Source organism: Microtus ochrogaster, chromosome 19, assembly GCF_000317375.1.
Source record: "Microtus ochrogaster isolate Prairie Vole_2 chromosome 19, MicOch1.0, whole genome shotgun sequence".
NCBI classification, from domain to species: domain Eukaryota; kingdom Metazoa; phylum Chordata; class Mammalia; order Rodentia; family Cricetidae; genus Microtus; species Microtus ochrogaster.
Window position 1 is genome coordinate 22,228,105 of NC_022021.1, and position 18,701 is coordinate 22,246,805.

General features: G+C 39.5%; 1 protein-coding gene across 3 annotated transcripts in view; it reads right to left on the minus strand.

Annotated features, from left to right (window-relative positions):
* The window catches only part of Mctp1 (multiple C2 and transmembrane domain containing 1), a 585,759-nt gene that overhangs the window by 70,869 nt on the left and 496,189 nt on the right, over positions 1-18,701 (minus strand). For all 3 annotated transcript variants that reach the window (XM_026783760.1, XM_026783759.1, XM_026783758.1), the window contains one exon: positions 15,392-15,511. In XM_026783760.1, the coding sequence (XP_026639561.1) occupies positions 15,392-15,511 (120 nt within the window). The remainder of the gene's footprint in view (positions 1-15,391; positions 15,512-18,701) is intronic.

The following is an 18,701-nucleotide window of genomic DNA, read 5'->3' on the forward strand; positions in this document are numbered from 1 at the left end:
CCACACCACACATGGGGCAGAGAGAGTGGGGGAGAAAGAGACTATTTCAAGCATTTCCTTGTCCTTTAGAGAAAAAGGAAAAAGACTGAGAAGAGATGCATTTGTTAGAAAAGATACACATGCTGAGTTGGATTCCCCCCACTTTCCTAATAGGGGTTCTCTAAGATAAGGTCCAGAATTCTTTTTCCAGATTATGCTTTCTGATACGTTGCTCGAAAGCAAGTAGTATTAATCAAACAAAAGCAGGGCACCAGGGAAATCAGAAAGACGTAGCGTAGCGCATGCAGTTAAAAGCGACACGACCTTCTGTGATGTCGCTTGTCACAGACTTCTATACCACATGCGGGAGGAAGGTCTGGAGGAAAACTGATTCTGAGTACTCTTCCTTGACTGTGATACTAATAAAGATGACATTTTAAAACCACACAGGCATCCCTGGAACAGTGTGGCAGTCACATCACAGCCAAAGCACAAGCAGATAGCATTATTCAAAAGGATAATATTTCTTCTTCCATATTCACTATTTCCTGAAAATTTGTCATTAGCATATAAGATTTAATATGTACATTTTAAAACTCCCTCTTCAAAGTAAAGCCAAGCTGTATCTACAGAGTCTATATATCTTAAGCAGGTGAAAGGGAATTCTTTAAATAATTGGAGGCTTTTTGTTGTATCCAACGCAGGGGGATATGTTATAAATTGCAAAAATTCAAATTTTATTTGGCTGAATTGTTAAGGATCCAATACTACAAATAAAAAGTATGTCTAATTATTGTACCAGTGATCGAGAGATGCAACGGAGATGGCTGTGAAGTACAGAGAAAAATCAGAAATGAGTGAGTTTAGTTAACTCTGCTGTTGGAGTCCCCACAGGCTGGCCGTTAGCAATAATACATTATAACACCCATTTAGGGTGTGTGCGTGCACCTAAGGTGCCAAGAGGACATCTAAGGATTCTTGAAAATTATGAAAACATGCATTATTATTTTCCTTAGGAATAATGTTATTCCCCTATTTATAAGTCCTTACATTAAAAAAAAAGCAAAAGAAATTGGGTGATATTAACCATCGAATCCTAAATTGTCCCAAAGTCAATGCTGACACAAATAGTCTCTTTTTTGTTTACTTGTCCTTGAAGACAATCTTTGAATTAAGTGTATGGGTTGCTAGGCTCAGAAACAATAGTTGCACAATTCAAATGCTTTGAGTCCAACAGTCTATAAAAAAATACATTTAAAGCAATCACTGCTGGCCAGATGTACAGCGTCAATTTTAAATATTAAAGTAAGAAATTTGTCAGAAGTTTTGGGTTTAATTCCATACTTAAAATCCCCAGTGGCTACAGATGCTTGTATTTGGTTCCATTACAGGACACGTGCTTATTTCCTGCCATTGCAGAGAGTGACGTACTAGGGGAGAGAGGAATGTTTCACCAGGGCCTGGATTCTGTTTAGATCAAAGAAATGCATAAACCCAGCTGAGCATGCACCTTTGTGCCAATGGATTTATTACAAGGTATACGTGTAATAGGAAATTATGGGATGTGTAGGGATTGAGAAAGTTATTTTGGATTTGAGAGTAGCAGAGTTCTGGCTGAAGACTTCTGTCGTCACTAAGGTCATTACAGATGTGCATGGGCAGATACCTTTCTTCTGTTGGACCCCTGTTTCCTCCCAAATGTTTGAGAAGAAATTTTACAGAATGACTGTAACAAGTGAACTACCTATATGAATTATTAACTGTTTGTAAAAGTAATGATGCCCAAAGAGCTCTGAGATGCACCGTTTCGCCGGAGCAGTTCTCAGAGCAAACGACTGTGTGACTACTTCCTAGTTTGATTCACACTGTGAAGGATTTGACCTTGAAGTGTTTCAGCTGAGGTAGTCGTCAAGATAACTGGAGGCTTAGCTGTGAGGACAACTGGCGTGGTAGCGAGCCAGGGAAGCTGGATGGATTGCAACACAAAAGGCAGCCGAGAAAGCAAAACACTCGTTGTTGAAAAACTTCCTGATGTTTAGAGACTCACAGACAATTATTTCATGGCGACTGCGTTTCTGTGGCCGGTTTGGGGAAGCGCCATGTTGTAAGTTAGTCTGGTTCTTAATAGGAAGGACGGCTTTACTGTGGGTATCAGATGACCGCTCGACTCCAGCCACTGATGATGATCACAGCCTGTATTTCGCACCATCAACAGCACTCTTATTTGCAGTATAATACACTTTGCTGGAAGGGACATGGGCAGTAAATTTGTTTGACTGTCCAAAAGGATATAACCTTTCATTCTCTTAAGTGGTGGTTTAACTTGATATGCAGTCCTGTCTGCTAGAAAAGGCTAAGCAATAGCTAATAGAAATTCTATATCCAACATAAGCATCTTAAATGAATTTCTCTTCATAGTTAGTCCTAGTATCTTAGATGTTCATTCTTACAAAGCACTGTGAGAATTCTAGTGTTTATTTGAACTATGTCTCCATCTAAAGGATTCACAATGTACTGTAGTTTTTGCTTGCAAAGAATTTTTGGTGTCTTTAGGATAATGTGTGTTAATTCAGCTGAAATTATGTCTTCTTGAAAGTGTTATTTGCGAAATTACAGTAAGGTGTACAAAAGGCCAAACAATTTGAATTGTTTAACATGGTTTTCAAGTAAAATTAAAAGTGAACTTACAAATCTGTTTGAAAAGGCAGTATTTTTTAAGTAAAATATTTTGTTCATAAGTAATAGAGTTCAAATAAAATGCTACTTTCTTAAATATTTTTGTTAAAAACCAAAGTTATCCACACCATTTCAACAGGAAGGGCATAATATGAAATGTTTCAAACTTTGAAACAACCTTAGTAATTTTTGTGCCTTTGAAAACTCATGCAAGCTGAGTGTTATTTAACGGTTGTGCAACGCAAGCAGAGGGGCTTCCGTGGCCTCTGTTACAGTGCATGTCCTGCCACCTGCACACATCTCTTCTCTAACTCCTGAGAAATGCTAGAGAATGCTAAAGCTACACTAGGCCATTTCTATTTTAAGCAAATGCATAATTTAGCACATTGCAGCACAGATAAATACTGCACATTTGAAATATTTGGGCTCTATAAGAAAAACATTTTCAAATAAAGCATTTCTCTTAGAGCGTAATATTACCAAAATTTTGGATCTACTGAACTCTTATGAGAATTCTTAGTATCTATTTTAAGCAACATGTTGAGTCATGGAGGGAGCAGGTGGAATGAACTGTGTGTTCAGGGAAAAGATTCCGATATTAAGTTTTTCCTTTTAATAATCTTTACCAAGAATATTAAAAACTGAGAACATTATGTCAGAATATTCAGCTTTTTAAAATGAAGCAGGTTGATGCAAAATCACAATCCTAAAACTTTAGTCCTTAACTTACAAATTTTTTTCTATAAGTAGTGGTATTTTTAAGTGTTTTTTGTATAATAAGAATCATCTTTACAAAAGAAGGCCCTAATAGGCTTGGATGTACATTTGGCTTGAAAAGAGCATGTGCAGTGAATGATAAATTTTAACTTAAAAGCCTGAGCGAAAAGAATGTCCAGGAACCTCCTACTACCTGGTAATGCTCCCAAGCTTCCTGTAATAAGTCAGTACGTGCTCGAGGTCTCTCTGAAGCCTGCCTGGTGCACTCACCATTCCTGCTTTATGTAGTGTACTGTGTGATTGCCAAATTAGTGTACAATGCATTTATAATATTTATAGGACCAACATTTAGTTAAATAACCTTTATGTAAGATTTATGTTGATTTTTTATTTCTCATTTAATGGCAAATTATGAATAGCATGTTTCATAAAGATAATTCTCCATTTAAATTCATCAGTCCATTAAATATTAAAATTATGTTTCTGATGCAATTGAGAACAAATTTGTCCAGCTTCAGTGATTATTTGCACTCATAAAAATTAGGCTTGATTAATAAAATTTAAATGCTTGATTAAGTTGACATTTTCATGTTCCATTCTGATTTATTAAAATTGCCCATCTCCAGGCATGGTGTGCTGGCAGAGGAATTCCTTCCCCTTCCTCTACTGGACCCGTCTTTCTTGAGGCTCTTAGGAAAGGGGATTTTGTGGACTTCATGGTTGTTCCAGTGAAAAGTTCATTTAACTTGTGGTGCTGCTTGCTTTGTCTGTGCATAGTGCAGGTTTATAGTATAGTAATCAACAAAAGTCGCCCTGGTATCTCTGAGTGTAAACTAAAAATGCCACATATCTATAGCACTCTATGAGGATAAACTAAAAATGACATCATCCACAGTACTCTATTAGAATCCATCTATGAGAATCCATGTTCAGGACGTTTTAATCTGTCAATGACTTCCTTTGCTCAAATTTTATTATATGCTTTAATTTTTACCACCTGATGGTTTTTATTGGTATTAGTATATACTTCTTTATTTTGAAGCGCTCCAGCCTGATTGTGCACACAGGCAGTCTTACTATGACATCACCTATACTTTTGAAACTAAAAATGATTAATGGCTGTGAAGAAAAAATTCAATTTTTAAAGAAGGTCTTACTGCCGTGCCCAGTGACAACATTCTTCTCAGCAGAACTTAAAAGACAACATTTCAAGAGATTGCTGTCTAATGTAACATGTCAGCCATCCTTGGTACTCACAATGGCTTACCCTGTTACCTGCAGGGGAGGTGACTAGCGAACACTTACTGAGCATTTACTATGTGCTTGGCACATTGTGTAGGTCATTAATCCCTGGAAGACTCCAACAATGTAGCTATTGTCCTCATTGCCCTGGAGAGAGAATTAAGGTGTAGAACAACAAATACATTTGTGTAGCTGACAGGTAGAAAGTTTGGAATTTAATCCCTGGATTTGTTAGTTGTTTGGCCATTGACAATTGTAATGACAAATTATGCTTTACCAGTCTTCTCAACAAAGCAACAGTAGCAGAAGACTTGGTTATTTTTGGAGTGATAATGTGTAATTGCTATTTTCCTTTTCCTACACGATTTAATATATTCAATAACAACTGACTGATAATGCCTTTCAAAGTCTAATTTCAGTTTGGTCACTACCATACTATTCTAATTCCCCATATGGAAGGGTAGAGAAACTTATAAGCTGTGTTATTGACAAATATACCTCATGCAACATTTAACAAATAAACACAGGGTTCAGTGTAATTAGATCCCTAGTAATATTGCTGATTCATTAGCATCTTCTATAAGCTGACAGACATATCATTTATTTTTCACGTTACTTTTTTAATGTAGGTATTTAAGTTCTTGGTGCCTTCCTGAATCAGAGGCAATAAACACCTACCAGGATATTCAGTTGTTAAGGCATTTGCTGTACAAGCACGAGGTCCTGAGTTCAGATACCTGCCGCCCCACAGCATGTAAAAGCTGAGTGTGATCGTGCACATGTGCATCCCTAGTGTGGCAGCTGGGGGACAGGCATTGTGGGGAGCAGAGATAAGGTGGATCCCTTATCATTGGCTTGTTGGTTAGTCTATGAGCTACAGGTACTGTGAGAGACCAGAAACCATGTCTCCAAAAATAAAAGCAGAGAGCAACCTTTGTCTGTGCCCACTCCCATACACATATACATTTGACCACAAACATGCACATGAGCACATATATAGCTGTAATAACATTGCATATATCACAGTCATAACCACATATATATATATACCACATATAACATACCAACAGAGTGCCCACCCACATACATGAAATCTTCCGCCAAGACCACCCATCCTGTAGGCTATGAGGACTGTGATGAAGAATGAGCTCGTGACAGGGCATGGATGAGCGGGCGGTCTCCATCTCATCCCCTTTATGACAGTATTCTGGTGGTTTGGTGTCTAGGAAAAGGACGAGGTGAGACCACCTGGAAAGTATGAGGGTGGTCAATAGAAGTAGGGAATCCTTCCTGAGACCCGAGAACTGGTTGGCACCCTTTTGTTTATTTTTGTCTGGCCTCTCATCCCTCAATTAAAGAAGGCAGAACCAGGGAAACAGGCTGTTTGAAGCACGGATACTTTTTTAAAAATCGACTTACATGAGAAAAAAACCCTTGAGTGAAACAACCTGACGAACCATCAAAGTGGTGCATTCTTTGGTCCCACGAGAGGTTTTGAGGGGAGTTAAGGGACTTGGTGCTCCAGTGCCTGTCTAGGAGTCCAGTCCTTTCCATAAAGCTTTCATAAATCATAAATCATAAACCAGGCAATGCTTTCAGATTTCCTCCATGGGCCAAGACACTTTAATTGGTGCAAACAACGCTGGGTTTCAAGGAAGACCTCATTCTCTGTAAGTATCAGGCACCTCCGCCTTATTATGGTCCTCAGAACTGGAGCAGCCCGGAAGAGTTCAGGTGCGGGGGTGGGGGGGCACTAAAGTATGAGACCAACTATATCTTTTCAGACAACTGCCACTAACTTTAAACTTCCAAATCTCTTCCGAATCTGGTAGTCTTAAAGAGAGACCTGAGCTTCCAGTGAGGAGGTGAGATCTTCAGAAGATTGCCTTTTAAAAATAGGAGTGTTGCCTCGCCATTGTTTTCTGTGTGAATGCACATGTCACGTACAGGTAACACTCATCTCCCACCATGTTATGGTTTTATCTTTTCAATTTTGAGTTTAGCTGCCGTCTGAGAATAAACTAAAGGGCAGGCTTCAAGAAGAGAAAGTATTAAAGGTAAATACGGTGTCAATAAGATAAAAAGGTCAGGTTCAGGGGTGGGGCGGAAACTGCAGATCCACAGACATCCACGTCCAATTTCCTTACACATGCAGCGCACACATAGTCATTATGGGGTTCTTTTAACACTCCGCTTATCGCACACAAACACACCTAAGGTATTCAAGTGTTTGATTTGGTTGGTTGCTCATCCAATATGTCACAAACTGATCCAGGAAAAAGACACAACTTACTTATTTTTGATTGTTAATGCTATCAAATTTTAAAGAATTTTTATGTAAATTTATACAACTCTTGACTGTGAAATAAAAGTAAAGTATTTGCTTATTTATCAAACATTTTTATTTTGGCACAAGGTTTGACTATGAACTGCAGGCTGGCCCAGAGTTCACCAATCCACCTCAGCCTCCTGGGAGGTAGGGTTATAGAATGAGGCACAATTCTGAAATCACCAAGTGTTTTTTGAGCAACTATCATGCTACAATGTCTCAGAGATCTTCCTCTGTGCTAGAATTAAATGTAACCATCACAGCGTGGTAAGAGAGACTCATAATGAACCAATGATTACAAATAGTGAACTGTTGCTTTTTCTCCTTATTTTTCTCTCTATTTTGGTCTTGAGGTTTCTAAGAGTAGTCATAAGGCATGATACTTATTATTAGAGGAGATCTCCTGGGGGAAGACATGCAGGCACATAAATGACTAATGTATGGGAGGCTCATGTGTCAGCAGGTAGACACAATGATAGGGTGAAATAAAATTAATAAAACAAAATAAATTTCTATATAAGTTTTCAGGGACGGTAGGAGGACCAGGGTGAGATGAAGGGACACACAGAGACAAAGGAGCACTCAGTCAGAAGGTGGGACATATGAAATGAAGATAGGACATGTGTGATTATGTGTTTATTAGGAAATTATTACTGGATTAATTCAAAGAAACCACAGGCAAAGTCTGGAACTTGTTGATTTGATTCTGGTGTTAACTAATTTGTTTTATTACACAGCTCTGGGATGTGTTGGGCTCAGAGTCTACCAAATGAGGAGCAATAGGGTTATATTGCAAACAACCTTGGGAAGTGTGATAATTTGAATGTAATTGGCTCCAATAACCTTAGAGGAAGTGACACAATTAGGAAGTGTGGCTTTGCTGGAGTGGGTATGGCCTTGTTGGAGGAAGTGTTTTATTGTGGGGGTGAGCTTCGAGGTTTCCTATGCTCAGGATACCACCCAGTATCTCAGTTGACTTCCTGTTGCCTGCAAGATATTGGATTCTCAGCTACTCCTCCAGCACCAGGTCTGCCTTCATGTCATCATGCTCCCCATCCTGATGATAATGGACCTCTGAAATTGTCAGTGAGCCCCCTCAATTAAACGCTTTCCTTATAAGAGTTGCCATGGTCGTGGTGTCTTTTCACAGGAATAAAAACCCTAAGACAGGAAGATACATTTTGACTAGACAAAGATGACCTGGGACTACTAAGTTTCAAATAACATGGTTTAGGTCAAAAGCAGGTGGTCTGGCAGCAAATGTATCAAATGAATTTATGACAGAGAGATAAGACGAGCTGTCTCTCTCACTCTCTCTGTAGCACCTGATGTGGGAGGTAGAGAGGGAAACAACAAGAGGTCATCAGGTATTCTCCTGGAGAAAGGGAAGGTGCTGCTCACCCGGACATATAATAGGCCTTTAGAAGGTGAAAATTATATTAAATAGATCTTCAAGATGAATGTATTTTGATCCAGAGGTCCTTTGACGGCTTTACCAGAAGATAATGCCCAATTATACACTCAGGGCTTTCCCTACAGGATTAAAATGGAAACAAACAAACAAAAGCAAAAAAAATTGAAGCAAATACTTTTTAAAAACAGTGTTTAATAAGAAAAATATAGACTTTTTATAACGAAAACTATGTAGACATTAAAAATCATGTGCTTGTTAGAAGGTTTTCTAGCAATAGAAAGGATGATTCTAGCTATGCTATAGAAACCTAAGTGTTGGTGAGTTAACAGATAATATACACTTAAAAATATGTAGAATGAACAATAGAAGTTCATATAAGTAAATATATTTTAAAGAAAAGAATAGAAAGTATATGGAGTACAAGGAAATGTGGGGAACTAGAGACATGTACTTCCCATGCTCTTGGTACTGCTCTCCAGAGGCCATTGACCCATCACCTCTTCAAGTTCTTTAACTCTTCGAACACCCCTTGGTGTTGGCAGCTCCAGCCTTACTGTTGAGCTGCTACACACACAGTTGAGAAGGAGCCCCAGAGCAAAGGCCCTGGCTTGTGTGACAAGATGTCAGTTGTCCTCCGTGCTTCAGTCTGTGTCATGCCCTTTGTCTGCAAGCTACAGTGCATTCTCTTAGACATGTGTGGCAATGAGTCCATGTTCCAACCAGTCTACATGTCAGTGCCCGGGGTCTACACGGCTCCCAGGACTCCGTGGGGCTGGCACCATGTTCATGTGTGACCAGGACTGCACATCTGTTCCACACAGAGCACCCACCCAAGTGCACCAGCTCTGCTGAAATCGTGTCTTATTTTAGTTCTGTTTCCTCGCCTGCCCAAAGGAGAAAACACTTTTCTTGCTTCCTGCCTTTTGTTGATTCTTTAAAAGAGAGAGGGGGAGGTGCACATTCCAGGGCCACCTATAAAGGCCAAGAACAACCTTTTTTGAGGCAGGGTTTTTTACTCCTCATTGTGCACAGCAGGCTAGTCAGCCTGGGGATTCTCTCAACACCTGGCCCATCTCACTGTGAGATCCTTGCGACCACAGATGGTCACACTGGGTTTTCCACAGATTCTGAGGATTCAAAGTCAGGCACTCGTGGCTGCACAAGAGATGCTCTGCTCCCGAGCCACAGCCTCAGCCCTTCTTCCTGCCTTCCCATATGTTGCACACCCAACAACAATAACAAAACCCAAACAAACAATCATGCCAGAATAAAGAAAAGAAAAGCCTGAAGCTACGGCTCTAATGAGGAGACTTCCAAGCCATCCCTGATGACTTAGGGAACCCCAATACAGAACAACTATCACAATCTGATTTTTATTTCAGGATGATATCCTTCTTCCTGGTCTTCAAATAAAAATTGCCAGATACGGGGCATTCTGACAAATTAGAATTTTCTTAGAAGCCTTATTGTTGCCTGAGATCCTGATTTGATCAGTCATCTGTGATTTTTAAAGACTTATTTGTGTATGTGTTTGCCTATTGAGTTTATGTTCACCATGCAATGTTGAATGTAAGAGCCCAAAGAGGCCAGAAAAGGGTGTAGGTCGCTACAAATCATAGCCGCTGGCAGTTGTGCCTGAATCCTGGTTCCCTGCAGAAAAGTGTGTGCTTTTTATCCATTCAGCTGTCTCTCCGGCTCAGGTCATTGGTGTTTTTATTTGCTAAAAGTGTCATTCCTGACTCTGGGATCAATCCTTTGGGCTTCAGGGTTAGAGTGCGAGGAAAATCTGGGGAAGGGAAATGTACCATGGTGATGACAGTAACAGTGGAGGGCTGAGGGGAGCGACAGAGGTGTCAGGTGCGAATCCACGTGATAAAGTACCACTCTACACTGTGAGTGATTAGCCACTGAGACTAATGAGACTCAGTGGACAGTGGACATCTCTAAAAGATTACAGGTATGTGTGTGTGTGTGTGTGTTTGTGTGTGTGTGTGCACGTGTGTACTTTTCTAGGGCATCTAAATAGTTGTAACCACCACCTTATGCTCGGGATTGCTTTGGAAACTAACGGTCTGATTCTTGTCATGGTCCTCCTCAGATTTTTGCAAGCTGGTAACCTCAGAAAAAGTTGAGAAAATTGCGGTTCAAATAGGCACAAAGGGAGAAAAAGAGCGATCATCCATTTTTAGATGTGTTCAGAGACTGTATGACTCAGAGCCGCTTCTGTTAAGAGCACTGAAGATGTGGTCTTTTTTGGTACCAAGAGGCAAACACAGGAGACTTGTGCTCTATGTCACTTTCAGTGAATGATAAAACTCACTGATGTAGAACCTAGAAGTTCACACAAAGCGCTTCTGCCATGGTCCCCCTCTCAGCCCGGCTGTGGCCAGCCCTTTAGGCCCTCTTAGACTCACATATTCACTATTACGCAAATTCTAGTATCCCACCAAGGGCTGCTTTATAGACAGGAGCATTTAACTGCTTGAGACTCAGGACAGACACCATATGCTTCTGTGGTGACCAATCCAAATTTTCCAATGGCATTTCTTCCCTTCTAAGCTTTGTTTCTAGAAGTAAGTATTCTGGGCTTACATGGATCAGACCCAACAAGAAAAATAAACTCAGTGCTACTGTAGAAGGGAGAAGAAGGACTAAAGCTTTGTCATAATTCAGTGCTACTGTAGAAGGGAGAAGAAAAACTAAAGCTTTGTCATCGGGAGGAACTAACTGAGCATTCCAGTATTTACTCCTGTTTTAACCAGGCAGACTTTGTCTCCATTTGTGTCAGAGTCATCCCGTGAGTCAGAGTGATTTCATTGATCCGCCTCACTCTTCAGTCTTTTTCATGCCACCGTTGATTAGCAACCGAGACCGCTGTGTAGGAGGCCATATCATGACAGTGGAGATGAATGTTCTTTTAAGGTATAATTAAAACATCCTGCTTGAAGAATGTTTGTATGCCAAAAATTTCCAAGACTTTCCTCACAACTGTAGAGGCTATTCAGCTTTGTCTTCCTCCTCCCATGCTTGCCTGGGGAGTGGAAAGTCACTCCACAGGCCACGAACACTTCCAGAATGGATGGCAGCACCTGGACAGTCACTGAGAAGCCTGTGAGGAGTCTGGGGCCTCTGGGGTTCTGTGGAATGTCCTGGACACCCAGAGATTCCCCAGGAAAGATACGCCCAAGAGCACAATATGAAAACCAGCTCAAGGCTTCAGAGAACAGTTGACTTGGTTTCACTTCACATGGACTGTGCTGTGGAGATCATTGTTTATGTGGCATTTCAATTTTCTCATTTATAAATTAGAAATAAAGGTATTTAGAACAATTTCCTTGATATAACTATTGTAAAGAATGAAAAGAAGTGATGTCTCCAGAAGACTGAGCAGGATGACTGATGCAAGGAAATTACTTAATGAATCTCTGCTCCGTTTCTCTGGGTTAACAGTCAGATGTGGGGAGGACGTCAATGAATGTCTGTCAAGGTGTATGCCCGAGGGTAGAGCTAGTGTACTGTCTTTGCTGTAACTCGTGGGATAAATCTGCCCAGGAAGAAGTGGGATGTACCAAAATAGAGCTGAAAAAAGAAGCATGACTGTGGTTAAGAACACAAATGGTGTGTGCCTTTGTGTAAGTTATTTAGCTGTTTCCCTGTGGGTAAAGTAGACATTATGATATCACAGAGCACGCAGTAGACCTCTGATTCCATGGTTCACTCATTCCCTTCATTTTCTGAGGCCTGGTCCCTTTTCCTAAGGGCGAGTTCCTGCAACTCACTTTATTCCACAGGGATATTTTTCCTTAATTGTTCCATATGAAAGTACGGGATTGGAGAATTTAGGAGGACCCAACCCAATCAGGTTTTTCTCCAGAGAGATGACTCAGTAAGACAATGCCTATAAAGTGTTTCACATAGCCCTTGAGATGCAAACAAGAGCTCAGTAATTTTAAAATCCCAAATAAAGAGTATTGCTGGTCTCAGCTCTTTAACTGATGACAGTTTTGTGGGCAGTGCCTGTAATTTGGATAGGTGGTACCAGCCCAATAGGCAGTGAAGGAGGAATTTTCCTGACGGCTCAAACTGAGAAAGGTTGGCATTTCTATCTTTTTATCCTTTCATGCCAGGCACATTCCTGAAAGACACACATGTTAAACAGGCTCCTCTGGAAAAGCGAACATACTCAGACACACATGCGCGCGCGCGCACACACACACACACACACACACACACACACACACACACACACACATAAAACTTGTCACCAACAAAGTATAATTCGGGTTTTCTTTAAAAAAGAGAAAGCAGTTAAAACGCACAGCTGGCTATGCCAGAAAACACAGGATTAGACATACTGGATTTAAGATTTATGTAAGGTCTCAACTGAGCCAGTGAATGAGAAGTTGAAAGAAATGTTGAGATTGCTCCTCTAGTCCCTGGGAAGAGCAGAATATGTGGATATATGTGCTTTGGGCAAATAAAAGGCAATTACTGGGCGTTATGGAGTACAGTTGACATTTCAAGTGGCTTAAGCTATAGAATGCCTGACAGGGGCTGTGCTGGGAGATAAAACGTTGTCCAGGCTCAAAGAGAAAGACTGTTAGGACAGACATGCTGGAAAGGAAGCCTGGAAAGGGTCTGCTTCACTGTCGTATTTTGTAAGAGACAAAGGGCAGTTTGAAACGTATATTATGCAGTTTAAATTATATGTTACGTAATTGTTCTATAAACTTATAAAAGTTTCAGATAATTTTAAATACCAAAGATAAATTATATATTACAAATTTCCTCCTAGCAGTGAACTTTCCACACAAGGCAGGCATGTTCTAGAAAAAATAATGGATTTTACAGTTTATGAATTTTTTTTATTAAGAATTCTCAAACCAATGTCTAACTCTTCAAGATAAATCCCATAGGACTTAGAAACTAAACTAAATTACTACTTTTCTTATTTGCAAATAATCTTGTTTGCAAATATGTCTCAAGATAGCTGACTGAAAAGTAGATATTCTTCTCTTTCAGCATCTCCCCGAGATAAATAGGACAAAAAAGTAATTGTCGGAGACAGCTCTACCTTCTTAAAGAAAAATTCTGGATTAATTGAAGGAAAAATTACCTATTAGTCCCCAAGACATCAATTTTTACAGCAGTTTGGGCCTGTCCCTTAGCATGCAATTTAACTATATATCCTTAGCAATAAAAATAACTTCTTGTCTATTGCTACTGCTTAACCATTAAAACCTCGATTAGCAATCTTGTATTTATTTCGCTTGATAGAGTTTACAATATAAAATGTTTTAGGGCTTAGGAAGATGGCTCAGGTGGTAAGAACATTTGCTCTGTAACATGGGGACCTAATTCTAAATCTCCAGTACCTCAGGGCACAGCTGGGTGTGCCTGGAACCCCACGGAGACAGGTGGATGCTAAGGGCTCCCCTCTTCCAGAAACTCTAGCCTGGAATCCCCTGGAGATAGGTGAATGCTGAGGGCTCCCCCTTCCAGAAACTCTAGCCTGCGACCCAATGGAGACAGGTGGATGCTGAAGGCTCCCCCTTCCAGAAACTCTAGCCTGGACATGGAGACAGGTGGATGCTGAAGGCTCCCCCTTCCAGAAACTCTAGGTTAAATAGTGAGCTTCTGGTTTAGTGATGGACCATGTCTCAAGGCAATAGGCATGAGTAATAGAGCAAGACAACCGGCACTCTCCTCTGGCCCCCAGACACACAGGCACAGTGTCTATATCTGCATAGCCAACATGCAAACAATTGGAACACTTCTAATCTATAAAATATATGCTAAAACAGCCATAAATGCAAAGATTAGCAGAGAATCTGTTTCTTTAAACTTAGTCTAATCTTGTAAGAGAGATAGATACACGTTAGAAGGTAAACAACTCTATCATGTATTTGATGGTTGTATATTAATATTTATCATTTACTTTAACAATAAGAAAATTATTTTGAAGAACTATAATTTGTTTATGTTGCCATTTCAAATATAAATTATTTCAAAGAAACTGTTTTTTGCTTGTTTGTTTTGCCACAGGTAAGTCAGTGAGTGCATTTGATATCCACTATTGCAATGAAGTGTTATATAATATTGTAGTAATTTGAATTGATAATCAAATAATTCTGTTTTTATGAGCATACATAGTAATGGCAAATATTTGTGATTGATGCTATATCATAAATAACTAAAAATATTCCTGACTATAAATCAAATGGAGCCTATAAAACACTCACCTGAAGAGTATATTCTCATCTACTTTTTAGTTCTTTTCAACAGTTTCCCATCAGGTCACACAATTACACATGTTGAGCTTGGAGAAGATGCTGTATCCCTTCAGTCACATGTGGAATAATCTCTGGTATGTTCACTAGGACTACCGTGACTGAAACAACACAGGAGGGGCAGGCCTGACCCATGGACAAAGCACAAGGCCCTTGTCAGCTGAGCTCCAGCTCCTTGCCTCAAATGTTTAAGAACTTTCCCGAATGTCCAAGGGAGTACAGATTTAGCTTAACATTCCTTGGATGAAGTCAGAGGTCCTCTCCCTTGCATCAGTGTATAACATACTTGACTCATAAACACATAGTTATTGTTAGTGAAGAGTCATTAATTTAAGGCACTTTAATAGACTTTGCAGACTAAGAACCATCAACTCTTTCTCCAATGACAGATTACAAATTCTTAAGTAGAATACAGTAACTTGGTCTGATCATTAAAAAGTCTGTGTGTGACCTTATCTCTTAGGACAGGATCCAACATGAGGTAAAATGATCAGGAGATGAAAAGAAACAAGGGTTTGGAGGAATAGCCTTTAATGATTTTAAATCATAGCTCAGTTTGTATACTCGCCACTTTAGTTCTACCAAACTGAGTCATTCCAGGAGCAGGTGGATACTTCATATTGTGCTAAGTGCCATTTAGGTTTGAGCTTACAAAACTTTCCTCTGGTTTATAAGACTAAATTCAATGTCATCTCATCAGAGGGCCAAGGAATAATAAAACACACAAAGAATGAAGAGACTTACTGTATCACGTTGCCTGTTATCTTTCCCTGATATTATTAGGAAGTAGTTCCAGGTCAGCAGTGACAATAACAACAGTGGGATCATGTAGAGCTCAAAGTTCCAGACGACAAAGAGGAAGAGCTGGTGGGGAGAAAAAAGAGAAAAAGACACAAGTCGACTCTGCACTTACTTAGGTGGACTGGCATGCACACCCTTCTCCTCGAGATCCATAGACTTGCATGCTGCAGGACAGAAAGTTTGGTCTGGAAAGCAAAGCTCTAAGAACTTAGTAAACATTTTGCTAAAAGCACAATTGATCCTAGAAAATCACAGAGAAAATTTTTGCTTTATTTAATTTCTGTAAAGGAAAACTTGATATCATTATTTTATCAACACAATTTTAATTCCCCCTCCAGTGAAATTAATCAAGCTTTTTTTGTTATTGTTGTTTTATTTTTGTTTTTTCAGTTTAATGAAAGTTACAGTGTTGTCAGAATAGTTTGGTCTGTTTGTTTGTCTGTCTTAATCATAAAGAATGAATCACCACTTAACATCAGGGACATTCTTTTCACAAATCTCACTTGGATAATACAAAAAATATTTGTATAATGCATAATAGGCAAGTGAATGTCTGTACCACAGAACCCCAAAAACCTCATATTATGAACAAACAAACAAACAAAAAATGCTGATTCCAACAAGTGTTAAAAGAAGTTGACTTTCTGTTTGGTATCACACAGAAAGGGAAATGTTTGCAAATGAATGTGAGTGAATGCTTTCAAGCTATTTCATCAAACAAAATTTTAACGTGCCTGTTTGTATTAGTTTTAACACTACCCATTTGAATAAACTCTTTTTAATTGCAAGACAAATGTCAGAATAAGAACTTAGGGTTGTTGGGGGACAATTGTCTATATTTTGTCAATTATATTTTAAATAAATGCTGTTGGTCAGTAGCCAGGCAGGAAGTATAGGCAGGACAACTAAGCAGGAAGTAGAGGTGGGTCAATGAAAACAGGGGAATTCTGGGGACAAGGAAGTTCCTTCTGCAGTCCTAGCACAGCCATAGGAGAAGCAAGATGTGACTGTCTTGCTGGAAAAGGTACCAAGACATAGACTAACATAGACAAGAATAACAGGTTAATGTAAGTTATAAGAGTTAATAAGAAGCCTGAGGTAATGGGCCAATCAGTTTATAGTTAATGTAGACCTCTGTGTGATTTCTTTGGGACTTAATTATTATGGGAACTTGGTAGGACAGAAACCCTGACAACATGGGGTGACAGAGGAAATCATTCCATGCACATTTACATTGGAAAAGAATGGGATTGGAGCAATAAGCCATGACTCTCACCTCTTCACCAAAGTACTCCTGAGCAGATCATCTGCATTCTCTGGCTCTGTAGCTCTTTCTATCAGTCTATTGTCACCTTAAATCTGGTGGGATTAAGAGCAGAATTCCTTTCTGATCTCAATGCTAAGGAACTCTGGAACCTTTCTGTAACTTTCATATCATGTATTTTAATTTTAATTTCTTCCTCTGTAAAATGAGGACAACAAGTTTTGAGAATTGCACAATTACCACAGTGCTCAGGATGAGGGCAAAAGCACAGAGCTGTGTCCATGCAAGTGATGCTCAGAAAGTTTGCTAATTCTTGACTGGAAGTCAAAATAGCATCTGCCTACTAAGATTTAGTTGAGCAGTAGCATAAGTTGGAATTTCAGTCAACTCTGCCTACTAAGATTTAGTTGAGCAGTAGCATACGTGGGAATTTCAGTCAACTGCTCAGGGTAACACAAGTCTTGCATTTCATAGACCTAGAGAGTTAGGGAAAGGGTCATAAAGACATGAATGTGAACAACAGTGCTACCTGAAGCCTTCCTAGTAAATGCAAGTGTCCAGGGCCTGGGCCTATCCAAAGGACAGAGAGATCTTCCATATGTGATCCACAGAACTTGGGATCTGGGCCTTGAGCAGTGTTTTTCCTCTGTTTCCCTAGCTGAAGAGTTCTATCGACACAATCACAGTCAATACCGATGTTCTAAAATCTCAGATGACTTCATGGTATAACTGTACCACTTCAGTGGATGACTCTAAGGAAAGAATGTCTTCTGGAAACACCAGGTCCACATGCATGCACAAGGCAGATGTAAGCACAAGCTAGACCAAACCTCAGCAAGGTAAGTGGGCTGGGTATGAAATCCCACCCCTAGCTGTGGAGTGTTGGCAACTGTTAGCTGCTGGGAAAGGGAGAAACAGGCCAGTTCTTTCTAAAATTGCACCTCCTGGTAAGTCAGCCACTGTCCATTGGGAAGCAGAAACTAGTCTTGAAGGTTTTTCAGAATGCAAAGTTGGGCAGATGGAGCTCGGAAGAGCTGTAGGAGAGAGGGTAAATATGATCCAAACACACTGTAGGATACCCTCAGAAAACTGTTAAAAATTAAAAATATGCTTAAAATATTCTGAGAAGTGTGTATTTCACTAGATTTTTGATATTCATAACTCAAATGGACACTAGTATGAATATATAATTATTTGGTATTACATGGCAACAATAGATTCAACTTCCAGAATAAGAACCATTCCAAATATTTCAATGTGTGAAATGGTAGCTTTTTTTAATTTCCAACAGAAATGTAAGAAGGTTTCTAGAAAAAAATCTTTCCATTTAATTTTTGAAATTTTTATAATGTGTACAAAGAACATAGGATGGGATTCAGATGATCACATTGCTAATATGATCCAGTGAGATGATGTCAACCTACTGAGGAAAGATAATCTGTTTTGTAATATCTGATCACTGATGTTCGAGTGACTGTATCACTTCAACCATCTCTCAACATCATCAGTTACTTCAAGCATTGGTAACAAGACACACTTTATGCATATTTTCAACTATAAACATCATTCTCTTTCTATACCCTTAACTCATCACTATGCTCTTGAAGTACAATGCTCAAAACCAGCACAACATATCTCTCATGCATTTCCTTTTTTAAAAAATATTCTTTTTTTTAAATTGATTTTTACTGAGCTCTACATTTTTCTCTGCTCCCTTTCCTGTCTCTTCCCTCCCCCTTCCACCCTCCCCCAAAATCCCATTGCTCCCAATTTACTCAGGAGATCATGGCCTTTTCTACATTCTACTTCCCATGTAGATTAGATCTATGTAAGTCTGTCTTAGTGTCCTCATTGTTGTCTAAATTCTCTGGGATTGTGGTTTGTAGGCTGGCTTTCTTTGCTTTATGTTTAAAAACCACCTATGAGTGAGTACATGTGAAAGTTGCCTTTCTGTGTCTTGATTACCTCACTCAAAATAATGTTTCCTAG